This window comes from Passer montanus, unplaced genomic scaffold (genome assembly GCF_014805655.1).
Source record: "Passer montanus isolate IOZ18808 unplaced genomic scaffold, ASM1480565v1 scaffold23, whole genome shotgun sequence".
NCBI lineage: Eukaryota > Metazoa > Chordata > Aves > Passeriformes > Passeridae > Passer > Passer montanus.
The window spans coordinates 480,955-508,084 of record NW_024366926.1 but is presented as its reverse complement, the minus strand read 5'-3'; the positions used below and the strand labels follow the sequence as shown (position 1 = coordinate 508,084).

Here is a 27,130-nt window from a genome sequence, read left to right as displayed (position 1 = left end):
GCAGTGATGCACCAGTTCCAGCAGAAAAAATGAAGCATGTCCAAAAGAAACTTGGTGAGTTCCAAGTGAGCCAAAGGAGGGACACCACATTAGCAACCTAACAGGGAACACAGCAACAGGCTCAAAGGACCCACTGTGAACAGCACACTTGTGTGCTCGGATGAAGCAACGACCACCTAAGGAGGTGCCTCTGTGGTCTTAATCAGCCACCTCCTTAAACGGTCAAGAAATCTCATTTCAGTCCATTAGGCAAGAGAAGTTTTCCATTCTTTTAAACAGCAGTTCCTGAAGAGTCTAAAGGAGCACAGTCCATCCCCTCAGGAATAGCCAGCTGTGGATTTGGGTACACAGGAGATCAGTTGCAGAATAAGCTGTATTAGAGAGTGAAACCTGCAAACACTAGAAGTTCCTATATTTTAGTACCCTATAAGCTCTTTATTAAAATAAAATGAAAGAAATGACCTTTGGGTAGACTGGGAAGGTTGAAAAGAGATCCAAAAGATCCTTGCAAGAAGTTTCATAGAACCTCCTTGAGACTATTTTGCTCCAGTTTAAAACACTAAAAAGTAATCAATGCCCAGGTGTTAGAAAGTTGTATGCAATTAAAAGAAAGACAACTAAACATTCAAATCAAGCTAAAAAGAATATGTGGAAAAGGATGAAAAGTACATCTAGGAAAGCAAATCCTTGATGGGTCAAGGATGCTCAAATACAGAGTGTTATAATGCCTTTCTAAATTTCCTGTTTGGATTACTTGAGCAGCACAAATATGTTGGACAATATCAGTGGGTTGTGTCCCATTGCTGCTTTCCGAAGGGAGCAGATGATGCCAATTGAGCCATGTATGATGCAACCTAAACTTCATTTGGCAGAATGACTCACCAGCAAACTCATGAAATGGTATCAGTGACTGGTCCATCTTGATATTCTTTAGAAGTGGGTGTCCTGATTATCATTTCCCCATACAGTTAAAAAAGAACACTTTTATTTGGTTCTGCTGAGAAATCAACACAGTATCTTCTAAGATGCACACAGCTGATGCAGGCAGAATTTCAATATTACAACAGGAATAAAGTTAGAAAGAGCTGAGATTTAATCCATGGAATGGTTAACAGGAAAAGTCAGCTTTGTGAACACTCTCATAGGCTGTCTTTGAATTCTGCTGAAGTCAGATGAAGAACACATAAGAGGACAACAATTAAGTCTTAGACATGATGAGTGAGAGCCTTTGGTGAGTAAGAGCACACTGTCAAGTGGGGGAAATGGGGTACAGGGGCACACACTGTGGAATACCAAGAGCTTTAGGACATGGATTCACAGGAAAGCAGCTCTTTCAAAAGCACCAAGTGACGAAGAATCCCACACAATGATTCCTGCAAAAGGGTCAAGTCTGTGCTGAACTGCCCACATATAAAACTCCTGCCAGATGAAGTCATGGAGGGTCTGGACCCGTATGGATGGACCCCTGTCCGTGGTACTTAAACAGCCACCACCCTGCCCATCACATTCCCACCTCTGCATCTGCTCACAGCACTTGCATAGTCAGGTACATCCAGCCTGACAGACAAATCAATAGCCTGCCAAATGCTCAACCTCTGTGAAACTGTGAGCCACAACTGCCTGACCCAATTGCAATTTCAGAAAATATTGCCTGCTTAACTCCGGGGGGCAGGAAAAAAAAGCAAAAGGAAGGAAAAAAAAATTGACAACAGTCTTTGAATACCTCATTCTCTAGAACATAGCTGAAAACAGCTCTTCATTCTAGAAAATTTGCCTGCATAAACCATCAGGAATTTGTCACAGACTGTTTACCAGGAAAGTCTCTCTGAAAGAAACACTGTTCTCCCATTTGCTGTGTCATATGCACTTTTTTTTCAGTATGTTCTGTGAAGAACAAGAGACAGGAGCTCAACATTCATTACAAAAATACATACTTCAACAGGTATATATTGCTTCAGAGAAGGACAAAAATGTTGAATAGTCTTGGACAGTTTGCTTTTCAGTCTCACATTTCTGAAGTCCTATTGTTAAGTGAGGTCATTTGAACTCTCACATAACACTTTGTGCTGGACATATCCATAAATTAAAACTTGTTAGAGACGGATTGCTATGCAGCGTATGCTTTAAGTGGCAGTCATCCACTAGAACTTCAGGAAAAATAAAGAACCTTCTCCCGGTCCCTTTAAAAAGCAGAATGATCCAACCAGCAAATACAGAATGACAATGCAGTCTAGAATGGTGTTTCATATGTGCAAGTATGGAATTAAGGCCTAAAACTCCAAAGCAAATCTTCTACCCACAGCAGGAAGCTGTCTAAGTTTAGTTTAGGTGTCAGCTAAAAGAGATTCCATCTTAACAGGAATCTGCTCCTCCAGAAGGAATACTGTCTCTGATTGAAATCAGCCATAACAGCTGTGAAATTTTGGATCACTGATTTAAAGAAAAATGGGTATCATAACTCATTTAAGAAGCAATTAAAAGTGGAGGAAGGGAAGGCAAATACATCCTAAGTGCAGTATTGTGGTCACATTTCTCTTCACAGAGAAAAGCAAGGCACAACTTCCCAAGGATATTTTCTGGGAATTGCAGCGAGGAACCTCAGAGAAAGAAAAAACAATTCTTATCTCATTTGCTGCTCCTGTGTTGTGCCAAAGTAGAATGCAATATGGAGATTGTTTACCCAGAGTGATTGTGTTTTGTTTCCTTGGCCTATCAGGGCCAAGCACATATCCAGACTGTTGGTCAGCAGACAGTCACAAGATTTTGTCAGCAGTTGGGTGCTTGTGCACTTTCAGTTTAGATGTGGTGTAATATAGTATAGAATAATATAGTATAATAAAGTAACTAATTAGCCTTCTGATATCAGTGTAATCCTCCTCATCATTCTTCCCTTCGACATTGGGGTCTCCCTGCTAACACAGTAGAGTACTGCTCTCCTGCAGGGACCTAATCTCCCTGCACAGCTGTCACAATCCACAGGAATGCCACACCTTTGCAAGGGCACTGCAACTCTGAGAAGATTCCTGGTATCAGGGGAAATCCTTCACACCTACAGGAACGTGACTCCAGTGTGGACCTGTTACTTCCCCTGAGCTTGGCAGACAGTACACTGAAGATGAAAAACCTACAAAAAGATTCTTGGCTGACAGTATCAAAAAACGGGTAATGCTGCCCAAAACAAGCTTTCTGCCTCTGTTTGTCTGTTTCTGGTACCTAGGTTGGGTAAAGTTTTAGTTGCAGACATACTGGAACAGACTGCATTTGGACACTCTGGACTTAAAAATTAATGGCAGAAAATCCATAGCTTGCTGCATGTCTTTTCAAAATTCTAGCATTTTGAAAGAAGCATAAGGGACTTTTAAAATATTTTTTTAAATCAGGGTACTTTACAACTCAAATTATCAGTAGCTGAAGAGTATTATAGATGCAGATGTGAGAAAAGAAATAGTACATTTAAAAAACCAAAAACCAACCACAAAATTACTATAAAATAAATAGCCAATGCTGCATATTGCAAATCTACAAAGAATTGCAAATCTTCTTTAGTGAAAACAAATGTTTTATGCTTTCAGGGAAGCACTTTAAATCGAAGTTTATCTCACTGCAGTATTTCTTCATTTTACAGACAAGTAAGTAACTAAGGAGAAGTTCCCATGTGTACAAGGTAACTGTGTAGGGATATGTCTGAGTAGGAATCTGGCAGATGATGACCAACGTGCTTTTGAACTCAGTAACTTTTACCTGATCAGAAGCTTGGGGAAAAAAAACAACTGTCAAACATAACAAAAGCCACTACAACTTCCCATGTTTACTCAAACAAATAGTACTGTCTGCATTCAGAAGTTTTTAGTCATAACACAAAATAGTGACAAAAGTATCAAAAAAACCCTATCTGGTTAAGTATGTGGACTAAGGTTTTCATAACAACAGAAACAGGGCACACAGTTCTTAAATGTATCATATGTGATACATATATGTATCACATATATGATAGTTCTTAAAAATCACCTTAGACAATACATTGCTAATACTTTTAAGTTTTTATCTTAGTCATAAATTTGAATTCTCACCCCCCAAACACTGAAAAGCCCTAAGATTTCCCTGTACTCAGATAGCAAAATCTTAGTCCCTCCCTACAGAGCAGCACCTACCCAAAGTAAAGACATCACCTCCTACAACTTCCAGGTGAGTCAGGCTGCTTTCATCTACTGAAGAGAGGCAGGAGAAACCAGCAATGAAAGAAGAGACTGCTACACAAAGGGACCAGAAACAGATTGAACTGGGGTAGTGGAACATTTTACTCAAAGTCTGAACGTATATTTAAAAAACCATTCTGAAGCTCAGGTGAATTTCAATTACAAATGGAACTGCTGACTGAAGAATGGGACAAAGCAGCTGCCTTTTATGAAAGGCAACAGAACAGGCTGAACTTGATGATCTTAGAGGTCTTTTCCAACTTAAATGATTCTATGGTTAACACCACAGAATCTTCCAAGAAAAGGAGTATAGACAGAATTTTCTATGAGCAAGAAACAAATGCTCTGAACAATGGCCTTACACAAGAGGACCTTAAGGCAAATAAAGTGAACACATTAAAACCTAGAAGATAGCAAAGCATAAAGGCAGAAGTCCTATGAATTTTTTTCAAACTATAACTGCTGGGTACAAGCAGGGACAATATAAATGTATACTATGGGTGCACTGCACAAATTGTTTGAAAATGGAAGTTAAGGCTGGAAAACATTTCTGGGAAATAACTAATTTTACAAAGGGGCAGAAGTTTGCAAATTCAATGAAAACTGTATTGCAGATGTCTGCAGTTCCCATTTCTCCTACATACATAATGGAATGATACTATGTTTGTGTGAAAGTGCAAAAAAAACCTCAGGTCATAATTTACCTTGAAAATTGTTTAGCCATATCCAGGAAATATGTCTAGACATAGCTACAGTTAAATTATACAAAGCAAGTATTTGAAAAAAAAAAAAAACGTGCAAGGAATATTAAAGATTTAGGTCCCTGAAAACTGGCCACACTGAGTTAATTCTCTATCAAACCATCTCAAATAACTTAGCGGCAATAACCTAGTGACCACATTTCATGCCATGCACTTTGCTTCCCAGAGAATGCAGAAAATTAATATGGGAAATGAACAAATGTAAAAAAATGGGAATATCAAGATATTCAAAGAAAGTCCATAGTAGTAGCAGCCAGCTGCTAGCTCTCAAGCACTCTTTATAGGTGAGGGGAAGAAAGTACATCAGAAACAAAAAAACACCTCATTCCCCTCACTGAGAAGGGCTATTACTACACATTGAGCTAGATTTCTGATCTTCTTCTAGAAGACAGGCCCATAAAACTGCATGGCTCTGTTGCTCTGAGCAACTTCATTTGTCAGGAAAAGACTGGAACAAATTATACCTGAGTGCTACCAAATTAAAAAAACCCTACTCATTCTTTACCAGCAAGAGGACAAGTTGTTGATTTAAGACACAAAAACCACTGGGATTAAGAGAAAGCATTTCTCCTGGGTTCAAAGGAGTGGCTTGTTTCTGAGAATTACAGAGGGTTACCTCTCCCAAAAATCAAGGAATTTAAAATCTCCGTAAATAGTCCACAAATCCTGCAGAAGTACAGTATGCAAACATTTCTGTGTCTGGATAAGGAGTCCGTGGATACCCAGTAAATGCAAAGTGGGGTAAAACCTGATAAAACCTCAAGATTACTCAAGTGTATTGTAGCACACAATAAGCAAATGCAGAGTAGCATTTCACAGGATCCAGAGCGTAATGCTCAGCTTGAGGAATATTTACTCATTGGAAACAAATCCAAAAGACTGTTGTGAAAACTATTTTGTGCAAATTTAAAATGCAATGCAGAGTCTCATCTCAGAAAGATCCCAAATTCATAAACATGTCTCACTGGAGATATATTTTCATACAAATGAACTTTAAAAGAGAAGAAATATATCTGTCAGAGGTTCAGCTGGATAGTTTTATGTGAGCCAGAATACACTTCCATAAATTTGCAAAGCTGGAATCAGAACTGTTGCCCAATGGAAGCATTTAATTTTACATCTAAACAGAATTTCTTTAATGTACTGGAACAAATGCAGTAGAGCTTTTATTTTTGCTTGTGTTTTCTTACAAATCAATAAGAAGGCATGTCCAAAGAAAACCCACAAGGCTTTTATCTCTTGTTTTATGTGGAGGTCAGACTTGAGACTCTGCTTCTTTCCATCTACATGAATTTTGTTTCTTGACTTTTTTCTGGGAGTCAAAGGTCCCTCAAGTCACCACTCACTCAAAAAATATACAATTTAAAAAGGTATTCAGTGGTGCTATGAACTGTCCCTTGCTGCAACAGCATTTCTGCTACAAACAGCATCTGGATTAGGCTTAGTGCTACATCCTACAGGCCAAGAAAATGAGCCCTTCACCATCACTTGTGTAAGAATCAAAATAAAATTACATCCTAAGTAGGCTCCTGAAAAACGAGGGGGCAGTGGAAAACAAAGCATGAGAATGAGTTAATTAAAAACTTGTTTACCAGCAGGCCTGCTATGTCCTCTAGAGCTACTGTGGGGTGTCATCTTACTGCTTAGCAAAGTGCAGTCAACAACAAGCAGATGGAATTGGATTGCAAATCTATGTGACTTGCTGTACATCTACTGTGGCTACATATGCCCCTCTGCTTAATTTATTTCTGCTATGCAAGTAAATCTTTTAACTCCTCATGACAGTATAAAGAAATAGAAGAAAGCCCAGTAATTCCACAATAGAAGTTCCTACCCCAGCAGAGCCAGATTTACCAAAAGCTGATTTATGAAAACCTCTATTTCAAATGGTGACTATCATAATCACAACAGAGACCTGGTCAAGCAGAGGGAAGCCTACTTCAAAATTTTACTACATCGTTTCTTCTAATACTGAATTGCAACTTTTTTGAAACAATGAAAAAATAAAACATGATTTGATTTTTACCTTACTAAGGTAAAACTGATGCACAGCAACATCATTTTACTAAGTAACAGATTAATCTCAACTAAGAGAAACAAATCAGAGCTTTCTGCATTTGCTAGTAGAAATAATCCAAAATATCCTTCATACTCACAGCTGAATTTGATCTTTGACAAATACAGAGATAATAATTTTAAAAGATGTATTAGGGGCTATGCTACATGATTCACTCTAAACTGTGACTGAAAACAGCATTCATAAAAAGCTTCAATAAAAACTGTATTTGATAACATTCCTTTGACATGAGACATAAAACACTCCAGAATTCATTCTGAAATAAAATAGGACTGTTAGATAAACCCACTTTAGGAACTGGATGAAGGCAGCTAGAGAGCACAGGCCCTCAAGCCAGACACATATGATACATTATTATTCTCACTCCACCCTCTCCTGTGTGTTCGCACGGAAAATGGAAAAAGCCTGGGAAAGGTTTTTCCGATTCAAACGCATGATCTCGGTTATCTTATGACAGATGAAGACAGAGAACAGCCCTCAGAAAGAAATAAATTTATACTTCATATCTATAGAAATATTTCCATGCACTACTTGAGATAAGGAACAGGATAGCACCACATTCAATCCCTTCCCACCCAATAAAACTTAGCAAAGAACTGAATGTAGACCCTTTGTAGCAGTGTTCTCATCAAAGCTACACACAGACATGTGATCCCTCACCAAAATAACATCGCAGTAACCCCAGGAGCAAGACCTCCCTCTGGAAAGAACTGCCATGGTGGCAGCTCTGAAGCAGCTGAGTCTTACAGTCCAGAACCCTGGATTTGTTCTAGATCTCTACCACCTGCCAGGTAGCATTTTCTTCTGAACATTGAAGATTGCTTTAATTTACCACATCAACAGAATTCTTTTCAGAATTACTTTCCTAGTGACACTGAATAATCTCAGCTTTCCACTAGAATGTTAGGCTTCAGAATGAAAGGAAAAAAAAAAGGCTGATAGTAATAATAAAATCTCCCCATATACCTACTCAGAATACCCTTGTTCCTTTATTTCTACCTGAATTGATGGAAATTTTTGGTTGCTTCTTTTTAGTGCTGACCTGACAAAGCATGGCACATCCAGTGCATTTAATGGATTTGTTTTGGGGTTTTTTTAATCCTAATTAATAGCAATACCTGATAACGTTGCCACAAGGCAGTATGCACTAGATATAGCCAAGTGTGACTGCATTGGTACAGATGCAAATAAAGGTATTATAACATGGAAGCCACACATACAGAGAATAATAAGTGGTGGGCAAACTGGCTCCTGATTTCTTCTAAATTGGAGCCACTTCCTCCCTCCACCCAGCTGCCAAACTGCTGGTTTGGCAAAGGGTGGTGAACACATTCACAGGAGGTTTCCAGCTGCTGGTGCCTACAAGTTGCTCAAGTGAAACAGAAAATGAGGTGTGCTGTGCCAGCTGACCAGCACCAGTTGAGATGACAGCAAAAAACTTTCTTAGGTATCCAAGAAAATTCCCATTCCTTTCATATCTTTTCTTATGCTTAAACCAAATGAAATGTTGACTGCTGGCTTTACTATTTGGAGGATTTTAATACTATATTAGTAGCAGCACTCAGAGGGATCAGAATCAGTCTTGGATTTGACCTTACTGCATGTATTTAGCACTTAAGGTTTGAAAAGATCTAGTGCTCCCTCCAAGGATTACTCTCCACAGTTAAATCCATGAAGACAATCGGATAAATCAAAGATGATTGTTTATAATTCACTGACTTTATCCTCCCAATCTTATTTCACAGTGTAGTAAAAATTGCTTAAAGGCAAGAAGCTTCCCAATGGTGAGCAACTTCTCCAGAACAAGGAAAGCAGGAGTGACTGAGCAGCATCTTACTGTCAGCTTTGACACAACTTTAAGGATGTTTTTTACATCCTTTAAGCAAAAGATGGTGGTGTGACTCCCACAATGTTTTCATATTTGGAATCCAAAACCAGAGGAGATAATTTTGGATTACTCAGGCCTAGGGAACTTATAGAATGGGAAAGAGCATGTCTATAGAATGTGGTAGGGTAGAAGAAGAAAAATGAGATCCAGAAACAGTTCTTTATCTGACAATTCAAATGCAGTATGCAGGGCCCTTTACTACACAAAAATATAATTCCCCTTCCAAATACAGTTCCACTGCACTTTTTCAAGATCTCCTTCCTAACATGCTGCCTTCTTGAGATCAAAGAAGCATCCCTTGTTTCACACAGTTTCTTCAATGGTACCCACCTCCTTGCTCTGCTAAGTAACTGCAAGGTCAGATGTCTAGAGTCCACTTCCCCAAAAGCCAATAAATGATACAGCCAGCCAACAAAAATCTTCCTTTTCCCTAGTTCAAACCTTGAAACCCTATGTGACCAGGAACTCCTTCAAGCACCCAAGTAAAAAGCTGCATTAAACAGTTTGCCTAGCAGGGTCTCCATCCTTCTGCCCAAGTGCAGAGATCAAACACGAGATAAAGTAGATGTTGCTACATGCTCCAGTTTGCAGTGCACACTATCACATGTTTTGTAAACCACAGTTCAAATTAATTCTGATCAGCTGAGGAGGTTCACCTGACTGAGCATCATGAAGATGTTGTAGATGAGCATCACACTGACACCCACCATAAGCTGTAATGCTGGAGGCACTTGGATGTTTTAAAATGTTAACTAGACACCACACTTGCATCAAAAAATGAGGAGGAAGGGAAGGGGTTAAATACTGAAGTAGGGATAGCAAGTATGTGTCTTCTGTCATGCTGTCATCTCCCCCTCCATCCACCTACCTTATTCCTCACTCCCATGTTCAGTCTCAGAGAGAATGCTTAAACGAAGAGAAGAGCACCCAGATCTTTCTTGGTACAGTTTTTATGTTGCTAAATCCCTACTTGCTTCTCTTACTTCTGAAACATTAATGATTATCTGCAAGAAGTATCTAGTGAGCCTACACTGGTAAACTGTAATTAGAAATCCCTACAAACTTTGCAAAACCATTGACCAACAAGTATCCCAGTGCACTCTCCAAACACAGAACCTTTATTCCAACAGGAACTTCCAGTAAAAAATGATGTGTGAACAGCAGACACTGATGTTCACAGAAGCTTACTGCACACAACCCAGCAGGCGATTTTTCTGGTTTTTTTGGATTATACCCTGGAGGTGCTGGCACAATGGAATTTCAATACCATAACTGCTTGTTTCTCTGCGTGCCAGCCTCTGAAATAACAGGTAAAAATTTTAAAAAATACACATAAAACAAACATTCTATTTTTTTAAAATTACAGGAATCACAAAATGAAATGTTTTTAATTCTCTAGTTCAAACGATGTAATTTATAACCATGACACAAATAGAGAAGAAGCACAAAAGAAGGGAAAATACAGAAATAACATAACGTTCCCAAGGTTCAGTTTACAAGGACCTCACACAAAGTTTTTTTTTTGCAACTCTTACTAGAAACAGTATTATTTGCTAAAAATGCAGTAGCTGCCAAAAGCTATGATCCATCTAAAGCAAACATGTTTAAGATGGAAATAGAGTGTTAATGCTGAAGAAAGACAGAATTGAGTATACAAGTTTTCTTTTTAAATTGTGGAAGCAACTGCAGTACAGAGTTAAGTTTGTTTTTCATCTTCCTGAGCAAAAAATGATTGCATTTGCAGATAAGCACCTAAATTAGAGAGAAGTGCATTAAGACAATAACAAAAGTAATCAAATTTCAAACTTTCTAATTAAACCTCTTTTTCCTGCAGAAGGTTATTGGGAATTCAACACTAGCCTTGGTTCACATGATAGAACAATGGGAAAATTTTCCGAATGGTTGAACGCTAACCCTGACAAGTGTGGAGAGCCAACTACAATACATTATATGGTAGCATAACCTGCCACCCACGTTGCTGAGAGAACAGCTTTCAAACACATGCACCGAGCTGTAAAACCACAAAATCCCTTATTACACATTGTCCCTTACTTAAGGTGAAATACACTATTCCCCCCCGCCTCCTTTTACAAATCTTGGTGGGTTTTTTTAAACCTTCATCTCTGAAGTTTATTTAGCAGCTAACTAGACCATTTTTCAGACTTTATTTTCCAAATACCATTTTTCCTGTTTTGTTTTCTAACCAAAATAAAATCATGTTTTTACAGTACACAGTGAAGCCTGTTGTGTCTTTCACTGTTGGGTTTTTTTTTTAATACTACTTCCACCTGTGTGACATTATCCAAACTTTTAGAAGGAAATGTCTGATATATGACTAATTCACTTGTGAAGACTTATTTCTGGAGTGAAATATTTTCCTTTTTTTAATGGGAAGATACATGACTCATCACCGAGTAAAGTAAAAAAATGGTTCCATCATGCTTTTTATTGGAAGATCAGATATTCTAATATTTACTGCCATTCTTTTCCACTGTTATGCAATCCAAATATATTCAAAAAGATAAACTGCCACAGCCTGTGTGGTTATAGACACTGGCATTCATGGAAGTCAACCATTGCTGCAGAATGACAAACACACTCCACCCTCATTACAACATGCTGTAGTTACCAGCCAAACACCTTTGCCTTTTCTGAAAAGGCTGCATTATAATAAAAGCAGACCAGCAAAACAAATCATACAGGGGGACCCAAGGGATGGTAAAAGTAGTAACAACTGGTAGAAAGCATAACTCTGAATATGGAAAGTGAGCTACTTAATGACTTGAGGAATGCATACAGCCTCACGCTGCAAAAGGAGCCTACTGAAAACTGCTGGTATGTACAACTTTCTTGGTTAATGATTCCCCCCTCCTGCCCCCTCCCGCTGCACATGTCTGCTGCCTGAATCATTGCATTCCAAGATAGTTAGAGGACATACACAGTTTCTTCAGGGGTTTTCAGTTGCAACTTTGCTGGCAATGGGAATTTTATTTGCAAGTGTTTCTATTCTACTGACAAGGTCAATTAGTCCAACGAACTATTGGTTGTTCTGTCTGATAGCTCTGTGTATTTATTCAAGCAAGCACTTTTATAACCCACAATTGAATGCAGACAGTTACCCTTGTAAACACGACTGTCCACTGGGATTTTCACTACATTTTGAGCATGTAAAAGAAAAACATGCTTTTCTTCCCTCAGCCTGATAGCACATAAGTTTGATTACAACTTGGAAATTTCAGGCAGTGAAGGGCATGGAGGCTACTGTTTTAAATAGATATGATCTATGATCATATCTACATATCATCAATATACATATTTGGACCAATTCCTAGAAGCTAAAGGACACAGAAATTTGACTGATCACTCTAAGAGCTCTAAAAATTTGGTAATGCTATCAAAGGAAGAAAGATCAGCAGCCCTGCTGTATCCAGGCATTAAAAAGAAAAAGCCATGGTTTAAAAGAAACAAGCTATATGTAGCACTAAGTGCTAAAGGCTACTAAAAGTGTTTTCACAAAAGCCAGAAGCACAATTTGTGCATGTGTATGTGTGCGTGCGTAAATCAGCTGCAGAAGTTGGCAGAGTTAAAAATAAAATTAGGAAAAAAAAAAGAAGACTATTCCACAGCTCCAGCTAGAACTTTTGTACATGAGCAGCATGGCCATGCCACTGGAAAAATGTGCAAAGAGGAAAAATGACAGACCCTACTCTCACAGAACTTTTATTAACATATACATGTGTTCCCTTCACCATACAGGTACTCCCTTTGTAACAGTATCTTCTTGTGAAAAAGAGATCCTTCATTTATACTAATTAGGAATGGTAAAAGGGTTGGCCTATTGGTACACTGATCTCCATTATCAAAGACTTCCCTGCATAAATCTTTCAGGTATATAGAGAAGGGAAGAAATTATCAAGGAAAATCAGCAGTTTTTCCCCTAAATAATACAATTACTGTTCTACAATAATACAATACTACTGTTCTAAAGTAGTATTATACTACATAATTCAAAAGAGTGCTAGAGAAAATGTTCACCAAAATTTGCAGTTGGTTTTCAATATAAAAAAGTTTAAGCATCTGGCTCCTTCGCCTCACACACAGAGCACTATGTACAACCTGCTCACGTCCACCAGACAATTTATTTAAAGTATTGCAATTAGAATACAATAGTGAAAACTTGCATTACAGCCAATTAAAAACTCCCCCATCATGCTGAAGGACAGTTTACCTGCACTGATAACACACAGCTTTAAAAATCTGAATTTTTAAGCCAATAGTACCAGAAAGATTTTTACAGAAGTAAAATATTTAAAAACAAAGATTTGGGGGAAATCTTTGTAAATCCTCCTAAGAGAACTTCATGCACAGAAAAGAGATGAAACGAGGCAATCAAACACTTGCTACAGGAAGAGAAAGTGGTGGTGTGACCTAATTGTGGCCTTCCAGTACCTAAGGGAGCCTACAAAAAAAGAGGAATAGAGACATTTTACAAGAGCATGTAATGATAGGATAAGGGGGAATGGTCTAAAACTAAGGTTTAGATTAGACATTAGCAAGAAATTCTTTACTGTGAGGGTGTTGATTTTCCAATTTCTTTTCTATAGTGGAATTTAAATGAATAATTGTGAAAAAGGTTGTAAGTGCAAGAGAGGTTTTCACACATATGTAACACTCAGTGCTTCCATCAGTTCCTAGGCTCTCTGTACTTGAGTTCCCTTGAGGAAAGCTCTGTACTTCATCAACTTGCTGCCTTCCATAGAGCAGTTGCCACATTGTTTCACATGGCTTTTCCTCTGCTTCAGAGAGTAAAGTCAGACTGACAGAATTAAAAATACAGGGCCTCTTTAAGGTACCCTTGCCTAATTCAGCCCTTCTGGGGCACGAAAAGGTTCCTTCATAGATTTGTTTCTGAATGCTCAGACACAAAAGAAAAAATATCTTTTGTATGCAACATGTACCACAGCATAAAAACCATGTTTAGTTTTCCTCTACAGAAGAGATGCTTATTTCTCTTAAAATATTACTTCATAACAAGACAAAAATGCTCAACAATTTTATAGTGTGTGGGCCAAAATAACTGCCCAGTGTTCTACTAGCTCTAATGTAGGCCTCCCTGTTTGTATACACACACCTCGTATGCATAAAAGGCTATTTCAATACCTGCACTTCTCATGACTGCACAGTACGCTCTGCTCTGATGTCTTACCATTCTACAGTATCAAAGGGCAAGAAAATTGTAATCCTTTTCATAATTTCCACAGCTTGAAGCATCTATTAGTTATTTCCATAAACACATGCACGATGAAAAGGTCATATCACCTACAGTGATGATGATATTGGCAAGGAACAGTGATGTTACATCATTTAATTTGCCTTCTTTTTGTAAAGACGAGTTCATATGAACATCTCAGCTGGGGATTCACAAAATATCCTCTGCTGGAAGGTGGAAATTTGTACAGAGTACAAATGGAAATAACCTTTTTTATGAAATTTGATTCCTACCCATGACAAGGCTTAATAAGTAACCAATACCAGTGGAGCATTCTACTCCCCTGCTTTGCAGATTTCCACCACCAGTAAACTTCAGATGTACGGAGCAGTGCATCTGTGTGCATCCTGATGAAACAAATCCATACTCAGCCATCATTAACAGCAAGATAACAATCAAAATGAACAACTGGTGTGATGATTGTGTTTACAGAACATCCTAGAGACAGACAGGAAAGACTGAAATTCTATAAAACTAAAGTTTACTCAGTCTTTTCTTAGCATCAAGAGCAGTTTGCAGAAAGCAGACTGACTATTTTTAATTTCTGAGCTCAAGGAATAATTAGAGGTCAGAAATGCCTTTTTTCTTGAATGGAACACAGAGGAATGGTTTCTAGCCAAAGTACCTGAAGCTTAGTCAGGAATCTAAAGGAGTAACAACTCAGTACTCCACGTTCAGAGGAAAGCAGTTTAAAATGCACCTTAGAGATGTTCGATTAGAGACTCACAAGAATACATTTTCTTGGTTGATTACCTCTCAACAGCCCTATGGTGAGCCAGCACGTCCTTGCTCCTTGGGATGTAAGTCTACTCCAGGTACAGAAAACAGGTGAAGATTGCTCACTGCTGGGTTTCAGAAAATGTCTGGCTAAGTCCAACCTCTTCACTACAGTCACTGGCACCAGAGGAGTAAAGGCATTACAGTGGGGTCACTTCCTTAATACCTCTTGGAAAAGCCTCCCAGCTTGGGCATTCCTCCAGTTGGTAATTGCCCTCTCTAGTGCATAATCTCTTCAAACAGGAAAGAAGGAGCCCTGTCCGTGGTGCTCAGCCACAGCCCCATGCCACCAGGGAGGCTGCTGTGCTTGCACCTGGTTACAAAACACCAGGCAAGGCCAAAAGGGATAGAAGAGAAACTGAAAACAAACCAGACAGCAGCCCAAGGGAAAAGCAAACAAACTCCTAAAAAAACCCCTAAAAGGCCTCATACTCCTGCCAACAAAGATGTATTAAAATTAAAGGGCTTTCACCTGAGTCTATGTAAAGATCCTACTTTATAGGCTGACAGCAGAAAACACTGCTAACTACAAGGTGTGTGTATATGTATTATATATGGATTGAGACTATACCCTGAAATACCACCTGCACTGAGCATCAAAACAATCTCCTTACAGCAAAATGAATTGCTGTAATGTTCAATGTTCAATAAACAGGTGAGCATCACCTGACAAGACCAGAGATCTCTCACAGACAGCATTTCACTCATATCCTTTGCAGTGACTATTTTCCTATCATGAAAAAGTGTAATAACTTAAATCATATCCTGAGGATATGATTTAAGTTATTACATCCTGAGGAGTCTGGATGCTGTTCCAAAAATGCCTATACAGACTATCTTGTCCATCCAGACTGTTTGTACCATCATGTGGGAAAACTCCATGGCTGCAAATGAGAAAATATTTGCTCTCCAAGCTGTGATACAATGGCACTTAAGTGCCATAGGAGAAGGCTGAGGGCACACACCTTAACTGCAGTGAGCAAGGGAATAATTCTGCCAGATTGCAAGGGCTGTTCTCACCCTTACAATGGGGTACAAATGAGGGGGAAGAAATCTTTTATTCTGAAAATAAATTCATTTTAGGTTCCATACAAGATATGCCTACGTACAAACTAAAGCTGATCTTATATTTGTGACAAAGTTTAGCACAACAGCATATTGCATTGTGTTGAAAATTAGACCATTAGGAAAGAAAACACATTCATTACACACTATGAGGTGGGCAAGCATCCATGGAAAAATATAAAATGCTTTAGCCTGATTTTCCACCCAGTTAATCAGTACTGAAGCCAACAGAATCACTGTATAATTAAGCAGATTTCTGTAAAGAGCTCATAACAGTTCACACTGCTTTAATAACCTCCCCATGTGTCAGAGAAGCTGAAGAAAGTTTCAAGACTGACGGAAAATTCAAGAAACAGTATCAAGCAGTTTAGAAAATATGAAAATTGATAGCAACTTGTAACATCATGGTGATGACAGTCACAAGCATTTTACAGCATCAGAATATTGTATCTCATTAATAAGAAGTGTGACCATATTTCCTCCTCAGTTTGGAAGTAAAAAAAGCACAAGAGCATGTGGTATGCATAAGAATTACTCTGTCATGCATCATATCACAGTCACATTCATATACCATAAAAATGCTAGTAACTTGTTTCACATAGAAGCACCATTTTTAACTACATACATTATGCATAGAATCCCGTGTTTGGCAAGAAAAGAGCTAAAGAAATATTGCCTGAGACACTGGAGGAAACTAGTACACTTGTTATACATCTTATTGCTTTATAGATTTTTAATACATTAATCACACACATACCCTCAAGAGCAGGAGTTTACCACTGTATGAAAACTTAAGTTAGGCAGCAAGATGTACAGTACTGTACTAAGCATGACTACAAAAAGTGGAATAATCATTTAGTTATTGAAAGGGCAGATAAAAGTGCAAAAATCAAAGTGATCATTAAGGACAACAATGACATCTAGTGGATACTTGGAAAACTGACCCACAGTGTAACAGGTGGAAGGATCCAGCTGCCCTTCCTCAGATATGTGCAGCTCCCAAATGGCTACATACAATTAGGAAGATGGAAAGAATTTACACCTGATGAAAGTCAAAATAACATGATGATTTATTTCTTCCAAAAGAATATTTAATTAATTAAAGAAAAAGAAATCACATCAAGAGCTTTCCATTCAAGATTTAGGATAAAAGTGTAAGTCAAAACTTGAGAGAACACCATAAATAATTTTTTACTCCCATAGTATCTACAGCTTACAACTTCTTCTTTGGATTTTGGTTTTCAGTCCCAACAATCCAAAGTGAAAAAAAAATCCCAGAAGTAAAAATTCAAGCCTCCATTTAGCACCACCCTTTTCTCATCATCCCAATCCTGTTATTGTAACACCTGCCATATAAGGCTGGTAAGTCAAACCTTCCCAAAATACCAGCCAGTAACTGCTGAGCTCCAGAGAAGAGGAATTTGAAACATGAGGCTACCCTGACTCAGAATGAGCAAAGATACCTGCTTATAAGGAACCCGATTACTTTCCAAGGTGGATGTCTACCAAGATCGTGGATTATTTCAAACCTGCTTTTACTGTTAACCAAAAGGTAAGCAAAACTAAGCACCTAAAGCAATTAAAATCTTATCACAGTTCTGACTAGAAGCATCACCAGAAAAATAATACTGGATTTGATCTTTTTATAAATAAAACACTAACAAAATACTACAACTCTGTCTCATTCAAAATCTCATGCCAATCTGAAGAGCTGAAATTTGGATTTTGCTTCGTATTGTTAAAAAACCACATCACATCCAAAAATTTTGCATCTCAGTGACTGTTGAGTATTAAAAAGAAAAATATTAGAAACAATACTCAAAAGTAAAACTTAATTTATGAACATATTCAATTATAACGATGTTTGGTAAAAAGTCTTATAAAAAATAACAGAAAGCAATCTACTAAATTTACAAGATAAAAACTAAAAAGCAAACATCAAAATAAACCCAGCGGTTTTCCCCCTTCAAGCATAATGCCATATTTTACCTCCAAAAACCACTTCATTACATCAGATGTTTTAACAAGAGAGAACTGTTTTAAGATAGAATGCAAAGCATCATTGACCTACCCGGATTTCCTGGAGATTATGAAAATTATTTCCTACTCTGACGGAGATCTTGCTTGGAGTGTAACTTTCATCAGATTTGTAGTCTGCATAAATACATAAGGTCTTCACTGTTGTTTTTCTTCTGCAAGAAGCAACACAAGCTATGTGAGCATCATAAAGAAAAATATTCGGAATGAGTTTGTTGCTAGTTTGCAATAACTAAGGATTTAAATGTTCTGAAAATGAATATAAGTGTGCCTAGTGATTCATAAGAAACTTGCTGTTGAAGAACTAGGTGATTTTCCACATTACATTATGCACACAATTGATTTTCAACATTATCCTCTGCCTGCCTTCAGAAATGTGAGTATACCAAGAAACAGATTCCAAATAAGCACTTGTACATAATGAAGCTTAAGTTAGGCTTTTCAAATATGGGTTCCCTTATTAGACCAAGGCCTTCTCCAAAAAGTAAATAAAAAACGGGGACAAACATCTCAAGTTTGGTTAAAGAAAAAGTTCTGAAAGCATCCTACACAGGAAGGAATAAAAAAGGTTTCTCAAACTCATTTGTTAGGTTACATAGGAGTCATCTACCCTCCAAATGACACTCAAAGATACAAAATCAGGACATAAGTCACATGAGTAAATGTGATGCTGTCACAACTGACATGCCATTAACCATTCATTTTCGTTGCTTATTTAGACATTTAGTGATCATAACATTTGAAAATCTCATTTTTTTAAATGCTATATGACTTCTTACCAGCTGGATAACAGAACTAGGTGATCATAACATTTGAAAATCTCATTTTTTGAAATGATATATTCATTATCATATTACCAGCTGGATAACAAAACTAACCCTGTTACCCAGGGTTAGTTCTTGCACTTCAAGAATTCCTACCTTATTGAACAGTACAAAGCACCCTAACCCACAGGGAGTATATTTTAATACCTAAATTGGATGTTCACCAAATGAGGCTGTGATCCATCTGACTGCCAGTAAGTTTCTAGATTATCATCTCGTAACTGATCCACTCCAAACCCTAAGAAAAAGAAAATGTTATAACCTTGAACATCCCATTTCTGTGATGCAATTGTAGCTCTTCAACTGTTACAAATTAATGTCTCTCAAGTCATAATATACTAGGAAATAGTTCTAGATATCCAAGGTGCACATATGCTTTTCTGACATGAAACTGAAATAGGGGAATCTGCAGAAGTTCAATACTGTTGAGGTCTGTGGGGAATTTCAAGTGGTTAAGTAATAATTCATATTGGTTGCCAGAGTAGTAATTAACAGTTACACTTTTCCATGTCTTCTGTAACTTAACTGCTGAATTTTTAAAAAAATCATTAGCAGAGACCATTCATTATAAATTTTTAGCCAAATGTAACATTTTCTTTTCAAGTCATGTCCTGAAATATTTTTGCTTTTTCAAGTACTAGCTAGAACAGGCAATAGATGGAAAAACCAGTATTCCTAAAGGTTAATGCTATCACATTTGAAGAAGCAACTCCAGCTTTGTATTTTCTATTCCCTCATTATCCTTTTATTAATCATATCCTTTTATTGATTGTTCATACTAGTTGCATTTCCAATAGCAGCTGAAGTTTAATCTGCGATGAAAAAATTTCTTCAGCCTGTTTCAGCAACAAAACCACGAGACATTTTTTCTCCCATACTCCAGGATTTCAGACCAAAGTCATTCAGCCTGAGCACAATACATAAAGGGATCACTAACCCTAGGCTGCAGCAAGACAATTGATCAATTCCCAACAGATATTTCTGAAACAGCAATTCAACCACCCCAAAGGGAAAGAATACATATTTTCAGATATTTTGAGCAGACATCACTAACTGCCCCTGACAACCACAGGTTCATTTTACTTGCAGGGTTTTAGGGCCACCCTGTAACAGCTGAGCCCACAGTTTCAAAAGTTTCAAAGCTCAGGCAGAACATTTAGGTCACTCAGCTGCACGGTCATCCTTAGCTAAAAGGAAGACACCCAGACAAAAGGCCAAAGCACAGAAACTATTTCACTGTGCTGGGTGTGATTCTGCTCACATGGCTTAGTTTGCTCATCATGTAAATAATAAAAAAAATAAAATATGTAAGAGTTCTGTTTAGTTCATATCAGATAGTTCCTCATAGAAGGATTTCTGATACAGTTATAACTTTCATATTGTATCACATATAGAGAAGTCAAACATTATTTGCAGTAACTACAGCCTACACTACAGCAGTTTTACTGCTGTGGATGTCTTCCTCCCAAAACATAAATGTGCATTCAACTTTTTACATCATTGTTGTGATTTACCTGGCTTACAGGATGAAAGAGACCAAACTGCTTGTGAGCCTATTTCTCTAACAGTTCCAGTCCTCTCTAACTGCTTTGGATCAGCACCAGGTGGGGTCTTGTTGGGGGTTGTCATTTCTAGTGAGAGAAAACAAGTAGTTAGTTGACATATTTCTAGCTTGACGGGAAAATTAAAGGACTTTGTTTGTTCACATAGTCAGTTTAATTCTTTGGCCTCACACTTTTATACCAGGCTGCAGAATCTGTGGTTTATACATACACACACATGCATTTTTGCACGTCTGTAGAATATTTTATTAATATATATATAAAGTAGTATGTATAAATATATAGAATATATATGTGCAGTATATGTAAGGGGTTCCACATATGTGTATATTTTGTGTCCTTAAGAACTCAATACATGCTTGCAACATTCATAAGATATACTTGCATTGTTCTAATTTATGCATATAGAGTTAGTCAGGATTTCAGAATTTGGTTATTACAGTTCTGTTTTTTAAAAAAGTAAGATTGAAAATGTTAATTTAAAGGCTAGCAGTACGACATCATTCTCTCCCACAGATACATTTAAAAGTTCTCTTAATCTACAAATCCAGAAACTAGAGCAAGAGATACTTCTCCCCTAAAACAGGAAATGGGAGTTTAAACAAATTGTATAATTTGTAGCAATTAGTTATAGCCACATTTATTCACAGACCATTTCCTGACCTTTACAACTTCATCTGGAGTCATTAACTTGTGACTTGCATTGTTCAAGTAATCACACTCAGCCTCAACACCCAGACTATCACCACACATACGACAACTTAATTAAGCCGCGTTTTGTAAAGTACAGAGCACTTGACTATTTCCTAGGAAGTAGCTTAAAATATTTTTTTAAAAATTCCAAAGAAACCTAAGTTCCACCAAAAGAACGACATTAAAGCTTAAAATTAAACATAGAGCACTAAAAAGCCAGAGAATTAAAGCTGACCTCCTATCCTTGCTTACATGCGTGACATCACATCATGCTCTGCTAATTTCAGAAAAACTCTTCCAGTGCCTCTCCCAGACAGCAAATAAGGGACTGAGTTAGGCTGGGACCCACAAGATCCATGCCTTACCCACTACAGAACTGACACCAGTCAGAGACAACATTTTCCATGTACTAGTGACTCTGCAGCTACAAAGTCCCACAGGAAATCTGACTTCTCTAGTGCAATGAACACTTTCTATTGGCCCTTGAATATTTTCTTTCAATTTTGCAAACGTAAGACTTGACAGAGATCTTTTACCTGCTTTCTCATATACAAAACTCCAGTCCTAACTACCATAAACAAAATCTGAAGAAATAACTCCATGTGTAGAAAAAACTAAATACTGACAACAGCGAGTGTCACAAAAGGCTTCAGACAAAATCCTTGTTCAAAGACAACTCTCTCAGAAGAGACAGCTGGACACTACACAGCTAAGCCTACAGATGTTGTATATATATTCACAGACATATTAATGCTAATGTTATCTAAATAAAAAAACCTTGGAAAAAAATTACAAAACATTTACTGCACAGCTACTTGAAAAACAAACATTTTTCACAGCATCACAAAATGGTTTGAGTGGTGGAAGGGACCTTCAAAAATCACCTGTCCGCTCCCCATGCTGCACCAAAATTCAAACTATGTTTGTTAAGCATTGGGGAGACTATTATCCCAGACTTGTGAATTTTAAAGCTCAAATGACCTTCTAATCCAAGCTCTGGGCAGTTTTTTTTTACTTTTGTCACAGTGAACTAAGAGAGGTTGAGTTGCATTCATTTTAATTCTCACATTTACAGAGACACCAAAAATACTGTTCCTCTGACCTCTAAAAATATATATAGAAATTTCAACCTCACAAAGTAAAGCTATTTGTTCACCTGTAATTCAACTGATCACATCTCAAAAACATCACAGAAAACACCTTTTGAATATTATCACCAGCAAGTCTTGACACTCTTTTGACTTCAAGAGAAAATGAATGAAAAACTCCAAATCCCATCCTTAAGACACAAGGACTATGCAAACATCCCATCAAAACCAACCAAAACAAGGTAAACCACAGAAATTGCATTGCTCAGTCAGATTACATCACAAACTTGATTATATATGCTTTTAGAAAAACATTACTAGAATTTTCAAAGTATGCAGAATACATTAAGATAATGATGTTGAGCTTTCTTATAAGCTTCAGCACACAGAGCAAAGTTCTAAATAACTTAATAATGCAAGACTTGTATTGCACTGGTTCTCCAAAGTTGGAGGCACTACATTTTGGGGGTCTGAAATACACAGCAAGAAACACCATCCAAGTTCCCTACTGTTTTAAACTGAGCTTATTTCTTTTTATCTAACAGGAAAAGATTCTCAAACCCCAGAATTTCAACTCCAAACCACTCCTGACAAATAAATCAGCCACATATTGTGTACTAGTTATGAGAAAGACTGAAAATTTGCAATGGTTGAACTAAATGAGTCAGATTTTCATGACAGAAGGCCTGCTCAAGAACAATACATTCTGGATAGCTTTGCTGAAGCCCCCAATACTCTCAGAACCTTAAAACCTGAAAGCTGATAGAAGTACTGAGGAAAAATGTTGTAGCAACAGGCCAGCTCACTCAAGTAACACTTCCAGACATTTTACTAGCAGAAGTAAAAGTACCTCATTTTAAATGAGACATCAATACTTAGCTCTAAAAGGAATTTAAGTCACCTAATAAAATTTTTCTTTGCTCTTTTGGGCTATGTAAAAACAAAAATTTTTAAGAAGGCCTTCTCCTTGACATGTGCTGAAAAATGGAAAAGTTAATTCCAGAAGCATTGTCTGGAAATATCTGATTTTTCAATTCAGTTATTCCAAAGATCATTAACAGGCTGCTGTTTCCTTGTTAACAGCATGAATATATGAACGTCTTCATTACATGATCAAGCACACCTTCATTTTGCCATTTTCCCCTCTGTGGTTTGCACATCCTTTGGTCAAGACAAAGCAGCAGCTTTTCCCCCCTCCTTGAACTCTTTATCCTTTATCTTTCTCACGGAAGTTCTCTCTTTTCCAGAAAACATTCCAGCCCTGTAGCAGCCAACTGAAGATGTTTTAGCAAGCACAGTTTATGAAGAGAGTGAAATGGATTTAAATGGTTGGGGAAGGCAGACTGTCCAACCAAAGCAGCCAGGTTGTACCAGCAGGAGACACCTTTAAAAGCTGCACACCAGGAAGCAAACCCTTGTGCAAGCACACAACACACCCAACACGAGACACTAAAGGATACATCATGGGCCCTTCCTACTAAAGCTCCATAAAAATCCAGGCTCAAGGAAACTTGCAGATTCCAAAGCAGTTTTCCCCTATTAAAACTTGCAATTCCACCACGTTGTATGCACAGAGCTATTCAAATACACACCTGTAAGGGCCCTTGAGAGACCTGACTGTGCCTGAGAGATGTCTGTCCAGGCATTTACTTCTCCAGCAAGAGATTTGTGGACACCCAGCTTCAGGTTTCATCAACCTAAAAGCTAAAGATTTTCCTTTAGCGTCCAAATCAAGTAACACCACCTAAAAACAAGCATCTCTTGATCTACAGAGAACTCAAAGACTTGTTAACCACTGGCCTTTACACAGCAACCCTGCTATTGATGTGAAGGCACTCATCAAATTTGCTCTTAGTTTTTTCTTTTCTAGTGTCTATGTCTTTCAAGCTCCCCTCACAAAGTTTAATAAACCTAATATTCCTGCAGAGTCTAGATATCCAGCACTGTTGTTTAAAAAAAATAACCAGACCATTTTAGCTAAGGCCATTTTTCATCAGAGTAATCACTTCCCTTGTCGTTATATTTACTCACACTTGTTAATGTGACAAAGCAACACCTGGGTACTTAAAACAACATAATTCTCAATTAGTATTGGTTTTACTGTGCATACAGTGCTGAAATGCAGTATAAATGCCCAGTGTTTTTTGGGATACTGTTTGCTGTTCACTGACACCCTTTCCACTAACCACACCTTTGATTTTTTTTATTCCTGTGTTCTCTTCCTCCCTCAGTTCCTGTGAACTGAGCTTAGTTACACTGATTTTTCCAACCTGCTACCAAGCTTCTCAAGCTGGTTTTTAATTCCAGCCCTTAGCTGTACAGTGCTTGCAATCCTTTCAACTTTGTATTCCACATTCCAGGGAACAGTAAAAATTCACTCAAAACTGAACTCTCCAGGAGCAATTTCATGACACCACTGTTAAAAGTGAGTCATTTACAAGTCAGATTCAAAAGCTCTTAAAAAAAGATCTTTAAAAATAATTATTTTTAAAGCACACTTCAGTAGCTTGAACAATGGCAGAAATCCTGTAAAACTCAAGGCAGACTCCTCATATTCCCCCCTTATTAAGTGCATTGCCTACTGAAAAAAAGTTTAATCCAGACTGCTCTCAACGAGCCACAATAGAATATTTCCTGCGTGCACACTGATTTTAATTGTCCTCTACTTACTGACAAATTCCCTTCCCAACCACCTCCTCAGAATCATTCAGGAGATCAGAGATCATCTGGCTTTTCTCTCTTCTTTTAAGAAGTAATACTCTGATTGCATTCCCATCATACAATTTTATTCAGTTTGAGCAAATATCTGACTACAGTCTTTCCAGAACAAAGGCTGAACTGACTACTTCAGCATTTTTACAACATCCATAAGACTGTTTTTCTTGTTCTTAACAGAAGGGAATTTCATACCTAAGATTCCCTGATTTTCTTAACTGCATTACTCATTTTACTACTCATCTACAAGCTCTTGTCCCTGCTCTCATTTTCTTTGGCTGGACCCTTGCTCTTCTAAGGCCCTTAAAGATCTCAAGATATATCTGAACACCAGCCTCTCACTATGCTTCCTGTTTTTTTAAATTAGATGGAAGAGTAAACATTAAATATTAAAATTACTAATGTTTAATTAATATTTAATAAAGATAGTAAGTGTTCAGCAGCACTCTATTTTAACCAGCTCACCTGTACACTTGATCCCTCAGATTATTCTCTCAATCCAACTTTAATAAAATTATTATTTTTACCCTGCCTCCAGTGAACAGCTTTAAGCCCGTTAGTTAAAATTAATAGACTTTTATTGTCAAAAATAATTTCATTAAAAGTAATCAAAAGAATTATATTAGCAGTTTTATACATATACTTGTAATCAATCTAAAAATATTTTTTAAAATATATTTTTGTGAAAGCCCAGACTTTGCAAAGTTACCTGGGAAGGCTACAAGCTGTTCCTTAAAGGAGGCGAGCACATCTTTACAAGGAGTGTAAAGTGTAAATATTAGGTGGAAACCGTCGTGAAAACCAAGAGCAACCAGAGGATGAAGCCGCTTTGAAAAACCAACCGGTAGCCATCCCACCACGACTTGTTTGTGGGGCTTTCAATCAACATTAATTATATTAGTTATAACTGCAACAATTATAAATAAATATAACGAAAACTAACCAGGTTTACAGCATTATATTGCGGCCGCGGCCCCCCAGGCCCACACACCGCTTTAGTATCGGAAATAAAGCAGCAGCACCTACTCACGGCACGGGCCCCGCCGGATGCCCAGCCCGGCTCCGCTCTGCGGCCGCGGGGGCGACGCGAGAGCCCCGCACGCACGGCGGGAGGCACCCGGCCGGGCAGCCCCACACGCCGCCCCAGCCAGCCGAGCTCCTGCCCGGCCTGGACCTTCCTCTTTCTCCTCCCCTCACGGCGCCGGCAGAGCCGCAGCTCCCACCTTTCCCACCTGATCCCGCCGGGAGCAGCCACGGCCGCCGCCGCCGCAGCGGAGGGGCCGCAGTGCGCACGCGCCGCGCCGCCCGCTGCCCCTCGGGCGCCGGGGCCGCCCCTCACGCGGCGCCACGGGCGGGGCGGGGCCGGCGGGAGCGAGCCCGGGGCGCGCTCGGTGCCGGGCATGGGGCCCGAGTTCCCCCGGGGGCTCCTGGAAATGCTTCCCCACGGGAAGCCAAGCGCGTAGTCCCAGTGTTTCAGGTGCAGATGACGCGCTGCCCGGGGCAGGTAGAGGCCAGCAAGACCTGGGGTCGTGGCACCCCCTGTGCGGGAGCAGTCCGTGGGCACGATCATTATTGGGGGTGGTATCCTTAGTGAGGTGATGGGCTCCCGAAGGAGAATGACAGTTCTTCCCGACGGGAATGAAGCACGTAGTGGTCCAGGTGCAGAAGACACGCTGCCCAGGGCAGGTAAAGGCTAGCAAGACCATTCCATCGTGGTACCTTTCGCATTGTATCAATTCCCGGGCGTATCCGATATTGGAGCTCCGTTCCTAATGCCGAAACCGCGGTCGAGAAAGGGAATGGGAACGCCTTTCCTTGAGAAGGGAAGCACCCGGTCTATCTGTTGCTGCTGCCGTCACCACGTACCCCACAGAGACAGAGGCCAGCCAGACCCTCCTGTCCTGGGAACGCGCCCGGGAGCTCCCCTCGGAGCGGGGCCGCCGCTCGCAGGGCGCCCCGACCCGCCGCGGGAGTTAGCGCTCCCTGCGCCCGGCCGCGCTCTAGGTCTCCATGGTGAGGAGGGCCGCCCTTCCTTCCCTCTCCTCCCCTTCCCTGCTGTCCCTGGCGAGGGCCGCCCTCCCTCCCTTCCCCTCCTCTCCGTGGCGCGCGCCAGGCCCCGCCCCCCCGGGCCCGACGGCCATCTTGGCCGGGTGGCGCCGGCGGCGCGAGCACGTTGCG

The 27,130-nt window shown here is 39.1% G+C and overlaps 1 protein-coding gene across 10 annotated transcripts in view; it reads right to left on the bottom strand.

Moving 5' to 3' along the window:
* ANAPC10 (anaphase promoting complex subunit 10) overlaps nucleotides 1-26,812 on the bottom strand; it is a 32,720-nt gene extending 5,908 nt beyond the window's left edge. The window contains exons 1-5 of one of the 10 annotated variants that reach the window (XM_039710698.1): nucleotides 25,896-26,117; nucleotides 23,830-23,941; nucleotides 20,409-20,525; nucleotides 19,042-19,132; nucleotides 18,105-18,225 (exon numbers count right to left, since the gene is read on the bottom strand). In XM_039710698.1, coding sequence (XP_039566632.1) covers nucleotides 18,105-18,225; nucleotides 19,042-19,132; nucleotides 20,409-20,523 — 327 coding nt within the window. In that variant the 5' untranslated portion in view covers nucleotides 20,524-20,525; nucleotides 23,830-23,941; nucleotides 25,896-26,117. Of the gene's footprint in view, nucleotides 1-18,104; nucleotides 18,226-19,041; nucleotides 19,133-20,408; nucleotides 20,526-23,829; nucleotides 23,942-25,895; nucleotides 26,638-26,671 lie in introns of those variants that run through there. The other 9 variants (XM_039710699.1, XM_039710701.1, XM_039710697.1 and 6 more) reach the window with 9 other exon arrangements.
* Nucleotides 26,813-27,130: the final 318 nt, after the last annotated feature.